Raw genomic sequence first — 16,298 nt, 5'->3', positions numbered from 1 at the left:
AAAATGTCGCCAAGGATAAAGGTAAGAAAATTTATTAATTCATATGCTATGGGAACATAACAGCAGGTTAGATACTTGAGGAGGGGTGCTAGTGGAAAAGAGTGGGCGTATCAAGAGAAGGAGGCAAGTTTGCTAAATGAATACATTTGTAAAAAAATAAAAATAAATGTAAAAATGTTACTATATCAGTTCAGATGAGAATCTCTCTTTAACCCCTTAAAAGGGTTAAGGCCCTATTCCACCAACAGATCTGACGGCAGATTATCTGCCAAAGATTTGAAGCCAAACCCAGGAGTGGATTTAAAAAGAGGAGAAATCCAGTCTTTCCTTTATGACCTGTTCTCTGTTGATAGTCTGTTCCTGGGTTTGGCTTCAAATCTTTGGCAGATAATCTGTCGTCAGATCTGTTGGTGGAATAGGGCCTTTATTCTTGTCCCAACTGATAATAAAGGCTGAAATCACCCCCCTTTTCAAGTAAAAAATTTTTTTAAATAATCTTTGGTATCATTACATGCAAAATAGTTTATCAAAACTTTTAAAATATATATCAGGCAGTGGCTTCCTCGCTCCAGCACAGTTCTATTCATTTGCAACACTTAAAGGAGAAGTCCCGCAAATTTTTTTTATTAAAGCATTATTAACCCCTTAGCGACCCATGACGTATCTAATACGTCATGGCGCCGCGGGGGGTGTTCAGAGCGGGGTCCCGCCGGGACCCCGCTCTGAACGGCGCTGATCCCGGCTGACACGTGCAGCGCCTCTGTTAGCCGGCGCGGGTCCCGTTGCCGCGCCGGCTAATTAAGCACTTCAATGCAGCTGTCAAACCTGACAGCTGCATTGAAGGGCTTCAGACATCACATCCCTGGTGTCTAGTGGGTCGGATCTCCCCCCCGCGATGCGATCGCGGGGGGGAGATCCGTTCTTCTGCCCGTGCCGGGCCTCAGCGTCGGAATGACGCTGATCCCGGCTCGGCAGTAGATTGCTATGGCCTGCAGCAGGCCATAGCAATCTATGACCGATCTCATGGATCTTTGCTGTGTATATACACAGCATTGATCTCTATGAGAGATCATTGCTGTGTATATACAAGCCCCCCAGGGGGGCTTCTAGTCCATGTAAAAAAAAAAAAGTAAAAAAGTGTTTTTATTAATAAAAAAATCCCCTCCCCTAATAAAAGTCCAAATCACCCCCCTTTTCCCATTTTATAAATATAAATTAATAAATAAATAAACATATTTAGTATCGCCGCGCGCGTAATCGCCCGAACTATTAATTAATCACATTCCTGATCTCGCACGGTAAACGGCGTAAGCGCAAAAAAATCCCAAAGTGCAAAATTGTGCATTTTTGGTCGCATCAAATCCAGAAAAAATGTAATAAAAAGCGATCAAAAAGTCGTATATGCGCAATCAAGGTACCGGTAGAAAGAACGCATCATGGCGCAAAAACTGACACCTCACACAGCCCCATAGACCAAAGGATAAAAGCGCTATAAGCCTGGGAATGGAGCGATTTTAAGTGACATATATTTGTTAACAATGGTTTGAATTTTTACAGGCCATCCGATACAATATAAGTTATACATGTTATATATCATAGTAATCGTAACGACTTGAGGAACATGCATAACAAGTCAGTTTTACCATAGGGCGAACGGCGTAAATGCAAAACTCCCCGAAATCAAAACAAATTCGTTTTTTTTTTCAATTTGACAGCGCAAATGATTTTTTTCCGGTTTCACAACATATTTTATGGAAAAATATAAAATTACTAACCGGTAATTTCTTTTCTTTGAGCCTATGACGGCACCCCTGGAGAGGACTACCTCCTCCCATTGGACAGGAAACAGGACCACTGGACCTTTAAAAGAAGCTCATCGCCCCACACACGCCAGTCTGTCAGCAAGAACCTAGGAGCGAAGGCTTAACAAACACACATGTAGAAAAAAACACAGGGCAACAAGTGTAACATGTGCTATGAAACTTAATTCTTAAGTGTTGAGTTATAGAAGAAATATCTTCTTTCTCCTATAACTATATATATACCTATATACATATGATCAATAAACTTAACTATGTTATGTCATCTATGGGTGGGTTTAGGCGGGGTGCCGTCATAGGCTCAAAGAAAAGAAATTACCGGTTAGTAATTTTATATTTTCTCCTCTCGCCCTATGACGGCACCCCTGGAGACTAGACTAGGAATACTCGCCTAGGGGGGGACCACTGCTTGTAGGACTCTACGACCAAATCTAAGGTCCTCCGAAGGAGAGAGTTGTAACCTGTAGTGTCTAAAAAATGTATGCGGGGAACTCCAGGTAGCTGCTCTACATATGTCCTCTATTGAGACTGCAGCCCTCTCTGCCCACGAGGTAGATACAGATCTAGTGGAGTGTGCGGTTATGGAGTTAGGAAGTTCTCTACCACTGACTCTATAGCATTCCTTAATGGCTTGTTTAATCCACCTTGATATTGTTTGTGAGGTGGCAGCCCTGCCCTTATTCTTCCCTTGGAAAGTTATTAAGATGTTATTATCTATCCTCCAGTCCTTGGTGACTTCAAGATAGTGTATTATAGCTCGTCTAACATCTAAACAATGAAAAGATGCTTCTCTGTCATTAGATGGGTTTATGCAAAAAGATGGTAGTATAACCTCCTGTGATCTATGAAAATCCGATACCACTTTAGGAAGGAAGGCCGGGTCAGGGGAGAGAGTGATTCTATCGTCTCTGATAACCATGTAGGGCTGAGTAATGGAGAAGGCTCTGATCTCTCCCAACCTTCTAGCAGAAGTAATTGCCAAGAGAAAGGCCACCTTCCAAGAAAGGAACTTGATGTGGATTTCTGATATTGGTTCAAATGGGGTTGATGTTAACCCTGATAGAACCAAATTTAGATCCCATGGTGGAAGTCTGGTTTTTATGGAAGGGTAAAGTCTCATTGCCGCTTTAATAAAGCGCTTGATCCAAGGGTGTTCTGCCAGTCTAACTTCATATAGGGCACTGAGGGCAGAGATTTGTACCTTAATAGTGCTGGGTCTAAGATGTTTATTGAGACCCTCTTGGAGAAAGCTCAAAATCAGAGGCATATTGGGTGGTTCTAGGACATTGACAGGGTGATCCACAAAACGGAGAAAGGTCTTCCATATTCTGAAATAAATCTCCGAAGTGACCTTCTTTCTGCTGGCAAGCAAAGTCGATATTACTTCCTCCGAGAGTCCTCGGTCCTTTAATAATTGCCTCTCAAAAGCCATGCTGTCAGATGGAGACTCTTTACTCCTGGATGGTATACTGGGCCCTGGTTGAGGAGATCTATTCGCTCCGGTAGAATCCAGGGATCCGCTAGTGACATTTTGCGTAGCCAGGTGAACCACACCCTCCTGGGCCAAAATGGTGCAATCAGTATAACCTGCGCCCTGTCCTGTCTGATCTTCCTGATGACTCGGGGCAGCAGTCTTATCGGAGGGAAGGCGTACAGAAGGCCTGTCTTCCATGATTGTGCTAGAGCGTCTAGAGCCAACGGCCTGTCCGACTGGCATAGGGAATAGAAGGCTCGGATCTTCCTGTTCTGTCGGGAGGCAAAGAGGTCTATTTGTGGGGGGCCCCATAGGTGGCATATTTGATGGAATACCTCCTGATTTAATTCCCACTCCCCTTGATGAAGTTGGTGTCTGCTTAGGAAGTCTGCTGTGTAATTGTCCACTCCCCTGAGATGCAGGGCTGACAGGGAGAGAAGGTGGAGCTCCGCTAGCTTGAAAATAAAGTGAGAGAGCCTCATCAGTTCTACTGACCTGGTGCCCCCCTGGTGGTTTAAGTATGCCACAGCCGTGGCATTGTCCGTGAGGATTCTTACATTTCTTCCCTGAATTACAGGAAGGGACTGTGTTAACGCCAGAAATATTGCCCTTAGCTCTCTGATGTTCTGAGAGTCCCGGGAATGCTCTGGGTTCCATCTCCCCTGGAGCACCAGGGAGTCTGAGTGGGCCCCCCATCCGTACGGACTTGCGTCTGTTGTTATCGTTAGGGGGTCTTGAATGTTCCATGGTAGCCCCTTGTTTAAGTTGTCCTTCTCTATCCACCAGGCTAGGGACCTGATAGTCTGTGGAGACAAAACAAATAAATCGTCTAGATTGTCCCTTTGTCTGCTCCAGACCTCTAATATCTGAGACTGTAATGTTCTTGAATGGTATTGACCCCACTGAATTGCTGGTATGCAGGAGGTGAGAAGGCCTAGTACAGACATAGCTCCTCTGATCGTAACCTCGGGGTGATCTATAAGCTCTTGGACCTTCTGGATGACTAAAGTTATCTTGTTCTCGGGCAAAAAGGATCGTTGGGATACTGAATCTAGGCAGATCCCCAAAAATTTGCAACGTTGAGATGGGGTCTTATTAGACTTTTCTTCGTTTATCTCCCACCCAAGCCTGGAGAACACCTCCTCTATTACTTCAATATCTGATGTAACAGATGGAATAGAATCACCAACTATCAGAAAGTCATCAAGGTATGGGATTATGACAATGTCCCTTTCTCTGATGTGGGCCATAACTTCTGCCATGACCTTGGTAAAAACCCTCGGAGCCTGTGAGATACCAAAGGGCATGGCAGTGTACTGGTAGTGAAGCACTGAACCCATCACATTCACAGCTACTCTGAGGAATCTCTGGTGATCCGGATGAATGGGTATATGGTAATATGCGTCTCTCAGATCTATTGTAGCCATGAAACAATTATGAGATAAGTTTAGAATGGCAGAAGAAATGGACTCCATTCTAAACTTCTCATAAGAGAGAACCTGATTTAGGGGCTTAAGGTTAATTATGGTTCGAAAGGAACCACTGGGCTTTTTAACCAAAAAAAGGGTCGAATAAAACCCCCTGCCCTTCTGTTCCTCCGGAACAGGGACTAATACTCTCTTGTCTACCAGTGATCTGACCTCAGATACCATTGCTGCCTGCTTCTCTGGATTAGAGGAAAGGTTAGTAATAATGAAATTTTCTCCTGGGGAGGACAAAAAGGAAATCTTAAGCCCATCTTTTATTATGTTGCAAACAAAATTACTGTTCGAAATCTTACACCATTCTGAACAGAAAGAACTTAATCGCCCTCCCACAGGAATATGGCGTCATTGTGACGGTTTCTTAGAAGTGTCACCACCTGAGAACATGAGACCTCTACCTTTTTTAGGGGGTCTCCAATCCTTTCTTCCAACTTGGGCACCTCCTCTACCTCTTCTGCCTCTACCTCTAGAAGGCCTGGAAGTCTGAGTAGAGACCAGAGGAAAGCCCTTTTTCTTGTCAGAGGCTTTCTCCAACACCTTCTCTAGGGCCGACCCAAACAGAAGATCTCCTTCACAAGGAACCGCACAGAGCTTGGCTCTGGAAGTTACATCTCCCTTCCAATCTCTAAGCCACAGTGTCCTTCGTGCTGAGTTGGAAAGGGCTGCCGATCTGGCAGATAGCTTCAATGCATCTGCAGATGCCTCCGCCATGAAGGATAAGGATCCTTCAATAATTGGAAAACTGGCCAGCAACTGCTCCTTACTAGCCCCAGATATGATCCGCTCCTTTAGCTGTGCTACCCAGATATCCGTAGCTCTAGCCACTGAGGTTGTTGCAATAAGAGGCTTAAACGTGGCTGTAGTGGCCTCCCAGTTCTTTCTTAAATAGACCTCAGCCCTCTTATCCATCGGGTCCCTCATAGATGCAGAGTCCTCAAATGGTAAGGCGTCTTTACGGGTTAACTTCGCTACTGGAGGATCAATCTTAGGTGCAGTCTCCCAAGTTACTGACTCTTCAGTGCTAAAGGGATATTTCCTCTTGTACTGAAAAGAAAAAATTTAATAAGTACAAATGGATATCATCACAAGAAACAACTCTGTGAAGCCTGGAGATTTTGTGAACTTACAGCCCGGGGAACAAAGAATTTCCTATCCGGACGGGACCATTCGTTGGAGATCAGAGTCTTTATACTCTGGTGAATGGGAAAAACCGGACGTTGTTTAGGAGCTAAGCCTTCAAACATGATGTCCTGTATGGTTCTAGGCTGTGGGTCATCCTCAATGGCCATAGTTTGTCTAACCGCTTTAACAATACTGTCCACCATCTCAATTGGCATGAGCTTCTTAGCCGTCTCCACCACCTGGGTCTCAGTATTAAGAAGTTCTCCGGGCTCTTCTAGACCCGACAACTGTTCATCTCCCTCTATTTCCTCTTCCTCCTCATATTGAGAGGGCGGGGCTTCACCACTCTGACCCGGCACCTCAACTGGGGCCTCATCCACAGGGATAATAACCTCAGGTGGGGCCAGAGCGGAAGTGGAAGGGAGAGAGGCCTGGGAAGAAACAGAACTCTTCTAAGGATGGATGAGTAAGCCGTCTATATAAGAGACATAAAAAAGTACACCTACCCGAATCTGTCTCTTAATAAGCCCCTTCATGCTTCTCAAAAATGCTGGCCCCTGATCATCCAGGACCCTGTTCATGCATCCGCCACATAATGCCTTAGTATAAGCACTACTTAGCCGCTTCTTACAGATAGGGCACTCTCTAGGTTTAGTTTTAGCTCTCCTAGCCTCCTCCTATTACAAACAAAACAATATCAATCAATACCAGCATAAAAGTGAAGCACTACATGGGGGGATCCCCTCTTACCCAAACCATACCACAGCAGCCGCAGGTTGAGGGTTCTCAGATGTCTCAGCGCCCTGGGATTCCATAGTAATCGCTAACGATAGCCACCAGGATCCACAGCAGAAATACCGTCTGGACAGGTACTCCAGTATACCAGACTCTGGAATACACTGAGCCCAAGCTCAGCCTCCATTTTATGTCTGGCGCCAAAAACGAAAGCTGGCTGGCCCCGCCCCCCCCCAGCCACGGCGCTGATGCGGCTCACCCTCCCGTGCAGGGGGATTCTCTCCCCCCCCTTACAGGCCGCAGCCCGGATTCCGTAGACAAGGCCCACGGGTAATCCCAACTCACAGGGATCCCGGGCTGACGTCATCCGGCCGCGACTCGGCCAGCGCGTGACGTCAGCGTGTCCGCGCACACGCCAGCCGACCGAACGCGCACGCGCCGCGCACACGCCAGCCGACCGGACGCGCGCGCGCGCCGCGCACACGCCATCCACACTGCCGCAAAACAGCCGGAGAACACCACCCGGTCCTGGAGGCGCAAGGGGAGCACGGGGATCCTCTTCCGGAGGTGCGGGGGGCTCTAAGGCACAGACTCGGCTGTGGCTCCAGTAGCGGAGTCTTGTACAGCCCGGGATGTCGGCATGCAGGTACGTAGCCGGGTGCCCCAGTCTTTCTAAAAAAGGAAAAAAATCCAACATGCAGGTGGAGACCCACCTGCCCGTCCTGCTCCCATGGGACAGGAAACAGATACTGGCGTGTGTGGGGCGATGAGCTTCTTTTAAAGGTCCAGTGGTCCTGTTTCCTGTCCAATGGGAGGAGGTAGTCCTCTCCAGGGGTGCCGTCATAGGGCGAGAGGAGAAAATTATGCCTGTAATTGCAAAGTACAATTGGTTTCGCAAAAAATAAGCACTCATATAAGTCTCTAGGTGAAAAAATGCAAGCGCTATGGACTTTTAAACATAAAATGGAAAAAGCAAAAGCGCAAAAACGAAAATTGGCTTGGACCTTAAGGGGTTAAAGTTATACAAATCACCAATATACACTTATTACGGAAAATGCTTATAAAGTGCTTTTTTCCCTGCACTTACTACTGCATCAAGGCTTCACTTCCTGGATAAAATGGTGATGTCAAGAACCGACTCCCAGAGCTTTGCAGGCTTTGGCTGCTGGAGAGGATGATGGCAGGGGGACACTGAGGGACACAGGGCACTGGAGGGACATTGAGTATCTCTCTACCATCATCCTCTCCTGCAGCCACAGCTCGCACAGCTCTGGGAGTCGGGTTGTGACATCATCATTTTATCCAGGAAATGAAGCCTTGATGCAGTAGTAAGTGCAGGTAAAAAACACCTTATGTGCATTTCCCGTAATAAGTGCAGATCTGGGTCCGCAGCAGAAAATCCGCTGCAATGCGGTACGTGTGAAGCTAACCTTAAATTCACCCCACATATAGTATTACAGAGACACAGACATAATGTGTTAGCATACAGGAGTATGCTAATACATTATAGTTATTAAATAATGTTCTAAAATAGTAATCCCTTATTGGGATTAAGAAATAAACACAAATAAAAATGTATTAACGTTTAAAAAAAATAATAATAATAATATAAAACAGTAAAAATGTGCTGGTAAGTAAGGCCTTTTGAGGCCAGGTAATTAAGAGGTTAAACAGTCCACACAGAAAACGAAGATGCATTAAATAAAGGAAGGATTTACACCATTGAGGTCCAATCAATCCTATCTACATTGGACATTAAAATCAGCCATTCAAGCAACTGAGAATCTTCTGCATCAACCACCTTGTTATGCTGCTGAACCTGAATAAGTACAGGTAAGTACAAATGTCATCTACTTACAAGATCTCAACATGTTTGATCTTCTGTATCTCCTGTGCAGTATGAATACTACCACTGCTGCTCCTCCTCCTTTTTCTGTCACTATGATGGCTGCCACTACTGCTCCCTGGAGTCACAGGCTCATCATCCTCTTCACTTCTGTGCCTTCGATGTTCTTTCCTTTTGTGAGACATTTTGTATTTCCTGTAACACAACCACAATACTTAGGCAATAAGGTTAGACCCTAGTCTATTTACACGCTGCATTTTAATTTTTGGCATTTAACTGTTAAAAGGGAACTTGCCATCAATTTCATGCTGCCTGAACTAAGGTGGCAAGAAACATTAATAGACCCCCTTATTAGAGCAGTCTGAAATACACTCTAAGGCAATGGTCACATGGCGTAAGACACCGGCCATTCCGTGACCTGGCCAGTGTCAGAAAAGATCATCCCGGCCAGTAGATCTTCACTGCTGCTGAATTGGGATGCGGGCGTATCCGTGGGCGCCTGCATCTCAAATCACCGCTGCACACAACGGAACATGCGGCCAGAGCCGCTCGCCCCATAGTGTGCACTGACAGGTTCACATTCAATGAATAGCTGTCGCAGAAAATTGACATGTCAGTTTTTTGCAGCGCAGTTAGGGTTCCCGGCTGTAACCTATACTCTCTGGCCGGGAGTCCATAGACAGCAGCACTACGTGGGTTCCGTAGTAATCATGGCCGTTGTTGCAAATAGACAACAACAGCTGTGATTAATAAGTAACTTACGTAGTGTAAACATAGCCTAAGGGTATGTGCACACTATGGAATCGCGACAAAACAGGTTCATTCTTTGGACGGAGAGCGGAAGAATAGAGTCTATGGCACGGGTGGAGAGGTGCGCGGCCACCAGAGTCCGCGTGCGAGCTGCGGAATTCCCAATGGGTTTACCGTCGCTATTCCGTAGTGTGCACGTACCCTAAGGGTCCATTTACACAGAAAGATTATCTGACAGATTATCTGCCAAAGATTTGAAGACAAAGCCAGGAATGGATTTGAATAGAGGACAAATCTCAGGCTTTGCTTTATGACCTGATCTCTATTTATAGTCTGTTTCTGGCTTTGGCTTCAAATCTTTGGCAGATAATCTGTCAGATAATCTTTCTGTGTAAATGGACCCTAAGGCCATGTTCACACATAATTTTTTCAACAAATAATGACCATTGTTGCAGACTGCAACACTGGCCGCTATTTACTGACAGCGTAGGTTAACATTATTTTCTATGTATGCAGTGGACGCACAAAATAGCCCATGCACACAATGTAAAGAATGGCTCCCGGCCGTACTTTACATTGTGTTCTATGGTTAATTAGAGCACGGGCACAAAGGAATGTGCCTGCATACCGAGTTGAAGAGATGTTCATCTGGCTGTTATTGATTAACCCCTTAAGGACAGAGCCTAAAATGGCCTTAAAGGGGTAGTGCGGCGCTAAGAAATTATTCACAGAATAACACACATTACAAAGTTATACAACTTTGTAATGTATGTTATGTCTGTGAATTGCCCCCTTCCCGTGTCCCACCACCCCCGCACGTGTACCCGGAAGTGTGGTGCATTATACATACCTAATCCGTGTCACGCATGTCCGCCATCTTGTGCCAGGACGTCATCCGCGTCATCAGCTGCTCAGCCGCGATTGGCTGAGCACAGTTATGCTCAGCCAATCGCGGCTGAGCATCTGATGATGCTGCAGAAGGCGGCTGGCACTAGGGACGGTCGGAGCGGTTTGTCCGTCCGAAGATGACGTCCTGGCACAAGATGGCAGACATGCGCGGATCAGGTATGTATAATGCACCACACTTCAGGGTACACGTGCGGGGGTGGTGGGACACAGGAAGGGGGCGATTCACAGACATAACATACATGACAAAGTTGTATAACTTTGTAATGTGTGTTATACTGTGAATAATTGTTTACCGCCGCACTACCCCTTTAAGGACCGCGCTGATTTTCATTTCTGCGTTTTCGCTTTTTCTCCTCGCCTTCAACTACAACTAGAACTCTTACTTTTCCATCTACAGGGCCATGTGAGGGCTTGTTTTTTTCAGGAACAGGTGTACTTCGTAATGGCGCCTTTCAATTTACCAAAAAATTGATGATGAAACCCCCAAAATATCATTTATGGTGTGAAATTGGGGTAAAAAAATGCAATTCCGCAAATTTTGGGAGGGTTCCGTTTTTACATAATACACTTCATGGTAAAACTGACATATCTTGTTGTGTCCTCTTTTACTAAAAAACTGAATAAGGGGTTATATTTAAACTCTCCTGTGAGTGGTAGGGCTGAGTGTGGGTGAGAGAAGAAGAGGATGAGATAGAGAGAAAGAGCACCTGGGAGTGGTCAGCACATGAACACACAAAATAAACAATTAACACTTTTGCTTCAGCTGTGCACATAAAACACAAAGACAGTGGTGCCATCAAGATACTTCATTACCCACTTGTACCTGAGTGCACGACTTACTAGGGGGTGCATTTACACAACAACACCCATGGTGGGAGACCACACATTTATTTTTTAAACTTTTTAACCCTTTAACGACACAGGGCATATATTTACGCCCTGTTGCCGCCTCGGAGAGTACAGATGGAGGCCGCGCGGGGACCCCGCGCTGAACCGCCGCGGTCCCGGTTGCTGCATGTAGCCCGGGATCGTGGCTATTAGCGGGCACGGTCCGATCGCCGTGCCCTCTAATAAAGTAATCAGATGCAGCTGCATCTGATTACTTATGCAGCCCGATCCCTGGTGGTCTAGTGGCGGAGATCGCCGCCCCCCCCCCCCCCCCCCCCCTATAAGCCTGGGAATAGAGCGATTTTAAGGAACATATATTTGTTAACAATGGTTTGACTTTTTTACAAGACATCTCATAATATAAAAGTTATACATGTTACATATCGTTTTAATCGTAACTACGTGAGGAACATATATAACAAGTCAGTTTTACCCCAGGGCGAACGGCGCAAAAACACATCCCCCCCAAATAAACAAAATGCGTTGTTTTTTTTCAATTTCACCACACATTAAATTTTTTTTTGTAAAAAATTTTTTGTAAAAAATTACAAAGTAGAATTGCAAAGTACAATTTGTGGCACAAAAAATAAGGGCTCATGTGGGTCTCTAGGTAAAAAAAATGCAAGTGCTATGGCCTTTTAAGCACAAGGAGGAAAAAAACGGTAAGTTGGCTCTGTCCTTAAAGGGTTAAGTCCCCCTAGGGGACTTTTACATACATGCATTAGATGTCTCACGGTGATAATTGCTATGCCATAGCATAGTAGGGATAGGTGTTACTGTGCAGTCGGACTGAAAATCAGACTGCACGGAGGAAGGTAAGAGACCTCTGGCAGCCAGGCAAGTGACAGGAGCTGCTCCTGTCACTTACACGCCTTACCGTACAATCGCGGTGTTTAAGGGGTTAATGGTTGGCGACCACATGATCATGGAAGCAGCCGGTCCTTACCCTTAGCTCCTAAGCTTGCTTCATAGCCCGGCAGGGTGCATTTGGATGCCTGTTTGCTTTAAGGCCCAGACTACGGGAGCGTTCATGTACGCCTGTAGTCATTACAGGGTTAATATCATCCTACTTGGGTATAGTTATATTTTGTACTAATGTTACACAGAGTTTAGGAGCTAAATGAAGGGTAGACTAAGCAATAGTTGTTGTTGTTTTTTTTTTTTGCACAGACTTCAACCACAGATGGTGAGGCCTCAGCATCTGCTTGATCTGTCTGGTGAGGCCCAGGTATCACTTTGCACTGCTGGGTGAGGGTCAAGTAGAAAAAGTATGAGAATCCCTGGTTTAGACAGCATGAAAGTAATGTTTGACAGGTTCACTACGCGCCTCTCTACAGTTTAACATGCTAAAGATGGGAAATGAACGGGGCAATGTTCCAGAAGTTATCTACCCAGTGATATGACTAACTGGCAATATTTTACCCATGGTGATTTAAATGGGCACAGCCACTACAAATAACTCTTGACATGTCAAAAAGGATGTTAAAAATTATTGATCACAGTGGGTCTCAGCCGAGACCCAATGAGATTGGGAAATATAGCTGGGGAGAGGATGTGGTAGAGGATCGTGGTAGAGCCAGGGGCCAGCTGCTAATTCTGTCAGTGTATTCTCACTGACTTATGCTGCGTTTACACGGAACGATTATCGTTCGAATTTTTGCAATAACGATTGCATTTGAGCGTTAATCTTTCCGTGTAAACACAGCAAACGATCAACCGATGAGCGAAAAATCGTTCATTTTGATTTTTCAACATGTTCTCAAATCATCGTTCGCTAAAAATTCGCAGATCGTTTCGTGTAAACAGTCTTTCAAAGATTCACCCTATGTAAAAGATGGGCTTAAGCGATCTTAGAAACGATCACATTAACGATTTTTCTAACGATTTATTCGTCTAAATGCTGATCGTAATAAAAACCGAATCGTTGCTTCAAAACCGTTAAACGAAGCGAATTATCGCTTTGTGTAAACGCAGCACAACGGTGCGTTTACACACAGATTTATCTGACAGATTTTTTAAACCAAAGCCAGGAACAGGCTATAAACAGGGAACATGTCATGAAGCAAAGACTGGGATTTCTCCTCTTTTTAAATCCATTCCTGGCTTTGGCTTAAAAATCTGTTAGATAAATCTCTATGTGTAAGGGGGGGGGGGGGGGGGGGGGGGGGGGTTTACACAGAAAGATTTATCTGACAGATTTTGGAAGCCAAAGCCAGGAATGGATTTAAAAAGAGGAGAAATCCCAGTCTTTGCTTCATGACATGTTCCCTGTTTATAGTCTGTTCCTGACTTTGGCTTCAAAGATCTGTCAGATAAATCTGTGTAAATGCACCATAAAGCAGGGGATGGGGAACATTCAGCCTTCCAGCTGTTGCAAGACCACAATTCCCATCATGCCCGGCTGTCCGGGCATGATGGGAATTGTAGTTTTGCAACAGCTGAAGGGCCGAAGGTTCCCCACCCCTGCGGCAATCTCTCCTTGGCTTTATCTCCTGATCAATAACTTTTGACACTTGTGATAAGATATCAAGAGTAATTTGTAGTGACCGGTATGCTTTATTGTCCTGAATGTCACTATGGGCAACATATCATGGCATAGGGATGTGGGGTCAGAAGAAGGATACCTCATAATAAAAATCCAATGTATTAGGAATCCTTCAGTGTTCGCATTTTACTGCAGGAGATGTGTTGGCACTATGTGTTATACCTGCCCCAGAGTGTGGAGTAATAGAGCAGCTAGAAGTCTGGCTTCCTGACCCAGCAAGCACAGCCATGTGTCATCATTTCCATGGACACCATATACTAGGAGGTGTATGGTGTACATATGGCCCCTTGTCTACAGCACACAGGCCAGGGCTGCAGCAGAGACCCTGTGAGGGGAGGGGCCCCCATGGCTGATGGCACTGTGAGGACTGCACGACACGGGGCCTGGACTCGGCGTCCACCTGTCAGGGCATGCTGGGAGCTCCATGTGGGGGACACAGCCCTAGCTCCTCCGGAGAGGCGCCACTAGTTCCCCCCTTTCTGCTAGCTATTGCAGCCTGACCACCAGCCCATACTGCCGGGGACGCTCAGTCCCATTTACTTTCCACACAGCCAGCACGAGGCTACACATGACCACCTCCTCACACCCCATACAGATACATAGGAAAGCCATAGATCCAGCTGAGAACACACACATATAGATGACAGCGGGCGTTACACACGGCGCAGCCCACACATTACTCACCCGGATGTTGTGATCCTCATATGTCGCGTCCCACCAACACAAACTTCCTCTTCCATTCATAAGAGGTCGCACTGTATCGGTACATGCGATCCCGTCAGGACGCCCCCGCAATCCAATTAATGAAAAGCCGTGGGCTACACTAAGATGGCCGCCTCCATAGAGAAGCCTTACAGGAAGGGAATGGAGACAGCGGCCCCCGGTGGCGAATGTAGCAGCTGCATCATCTTCACCGAGCTGCTGAATGGTATAAAAAGCCACTGTAATATGGGGCACAAGAACAGAAAATAGTTTCTAGTTTGCTGCTTATACATACTGATGGCATAAAAGACATCTTATCTGAACCTTGCGAGGTGAGGGCCCAGCCACAATCCATAGGCTTCAGTGAAGTTTATAATTAAGCCAAGGGGGTGTTCCTTATTTGCCAGTGGTCAACAGCATGTAAGCCTGTGTTCTCCCAAGGGAAGTGGTGAGCTGCGCTGTGCTGTTCTCTTTCTGGCTATATCTTCTGAATAAAGGAGAGCTGTGACCAATAACTTATGACACATGTGATCAGGGGCTGGCTAGCAAATTTTAGTCTGGGGAACAAGCAGACAGCACTGGCCCTTGAGTGGCAGGCTAGCAGCCCATCCTTCAAGGACCATTCTGGCCCTTACCTGGTATTACCCTCCCCAAATAAGTGCGGGAAAGGAAGATACCACATGCGCCACAGAATTATAGTATAGTGTTCCCAGCCACGAAAAGCCCTTGTAATTGTCTTCCCTCCGGATGAAATGTCTCAAGCCCCTGAGTACTTCTTTAAACCTAGTGCTCTCTCACATGCTACATGTTCATTCTTCAGCGCGGACAGGGCAGGGGCGCGCGCCTCCCATAGACTCCCATTATGAGCGGGAGACTAACGGCATTCCGCGGCGGACAATTCCGTCGCGGAATTCCACTACCTTTGCTCAGTGGGAACGGGGCCTAAAGGGAACCTATCTCAGCTGTACTGCATAGTACCTTAGGGTGCCTTTACACAGAGAGATTTATTTGACAGATGTTTGAAGCCAAAGCCAGGACCAGACTATAAGCAGAGAACAGGTCATAAAGGAAAAATGGAGATTTCTTCTTTTAGCTCCATTACTGGCTTTGGCTTCAAAAATCTGTCAGCTAAATCTGTCTGTGTGAATACACCCTTAACCCTTAGGGGACCCGGCCAATTTAAATTTTTGCGTTTTCGTTTTTTCCTCCTTGTGCTTAAAAGGCCATAGCACTTGCATTTTTTCACCTAGAAACCCACATGAGCCCTTATTTTTTGTGCCACTAATTGTACTTTGCAATGACAGGCTGAACTTTTTCATAAAGTACACTGCGAAACCAGAAAAAAATTCAAAGTGTGGTGAAATTGAAAAAAAAAAAAAGCTTACACCATTTACCGTGTGAGATTGGGAATGGGATAAATTAATAGTTCGGGCGATTACGCACACCGCGATACCAAACATGTTTGTTTATTTGTTTATTTTTATTTATAACATGGGAAAAGGGGGGTGATTCTGACTTTTGGAGGGGGCTTTTTACTTATAATAACACTTTTATTTTAAATTTTACACTTATACTAGAAGCCCCCCTGGGGGACTTCTTGTATAAGTGCACTGATCTCTCATTGAGATCTGTGCGGGATCTCTGACTGCGGGAAGGCGGACCTGGATGTACGGGTACATCCAGGGTCGCCTAAGGGTTAACCTCTTAAGGACGTATGACGTACCCGTACGTCATGCGCCCGTAAGAGGTGTTCAGAGCGGGGCCGCGCGGCAACCCCACTCTGAACCACCGCGGTCCCGGGTGCTGCTCGTAGCCCGGGACCGCAGGTATTAGTGGGCACGGTCCGATCACCGTGCCCGCTAATACAGTAATCAGATGCAGCTGTCAAACATGACAGCTGCATCCGATTACCGGACGCAGCTTATCCCTGGTGTCTAGAGGGGAGATCTCCGTACCTGCTGCCGGCCGGGGACCGCTCCAAGATGGCGCCGTCCCCGGCTCGGCACTCGTTTGTTTTCGGCTG

The 16,298-nt window shown here is 46.1% G+C and overlaps 2 protein-coding genes across 2 annotated transcripts in view; both read right to left on the bottom strand.

Moving 5' to 3' along the window:
- The window catches only part of LOC138776539 (retinitis pigmentosa 9 protein homolog), a 31,841-nt gene extending 17,462 nt beyond the window's left edge, over nucleotides 1-14,379 (bottom strand). Inside the window, 2 exon segments of the mRNA XM_069956135.1 lie at nucleotides 8,494-8,676; nucleotides 14,258-14,379. Of these exon segments, the coding sequence (XP_069812236.1) occupies nucleotides 8,494-8,676; nucleotides 14,258-14,313 (239 nt within the window). The 5' untranslated portion in view covers nucleotides 14,314-14,379.
- On the bottom strand, nucleotides 1,662-6,860 carry LOC138776541 (uncharacterized). The gene is made up of 3 exons (XM_069956137.1): nucleotides 5,906-6,860; nucleotides 5,177-5,822; nucleotides 1,662-4,097 (listed from the first exon to the last, which is right to left on the bottom strand). The coding sequence occupies exons 1-3, from the start codon at nucleotides 6,113-6,115 to the stop codon at nucleotides 2,212-2,214; spliced, it is 2,742 nt and encodes a 913-aa protein (XP_069812238.1). The 5' UTR covers nucleotides 6,116-6,860; the 3' UTR covers nucleotides 1,662-2,211.
- Nucleotides 14,380-16,298: the final 1,919 nt, after the last annotated feature.

This window comes from Dendropsophus ebraccatus, unplaced genomic scaffold, assembly GCF_027789765.1.
Source record: "Dendropsophus ebraccatus isolate aDenEbr1 unplaced genomic scaffold, aDenEbr1.pat pat_scaffold_424_ctg1, whole genome shotgun sequence".
Classification (NCBI taxonomy): Eukaryota; Metazoa; Chordata; class Amphibia; order Anura; family Hylidae; genus Dendropsophus; species Dendropsophus ebraccatus.
The sequence above is the reverse complement of the archived record's forward strand: the minus strand, read 5'-3'. Positions and strand labels throughout refer to the sequence as shown.

Coding starts and splice junctions, on each gene's coding strand:
- LOC138776541 (XM_069956137.1), bottom strand. CDS start 6,115: ATGCCAATTGAGATGGTGGACAGTATTGTTAAAGCGGTTAGACAAACT. Junction 5,823..5,905: donor AATTCTTTGTTCCCCGGGCT/GTAAGTTCACAA, acceptor TTTTCTTTTCAG/TACAAGAGGAAATATCCCTT. Junction 4,098..5,176: donor TTGGAGACCCCCTAAAAAAG/GTAGAGGTCTCA, acceptor TTGTCTCCACAG/ACTATCAGGTCCCTAGCCTG.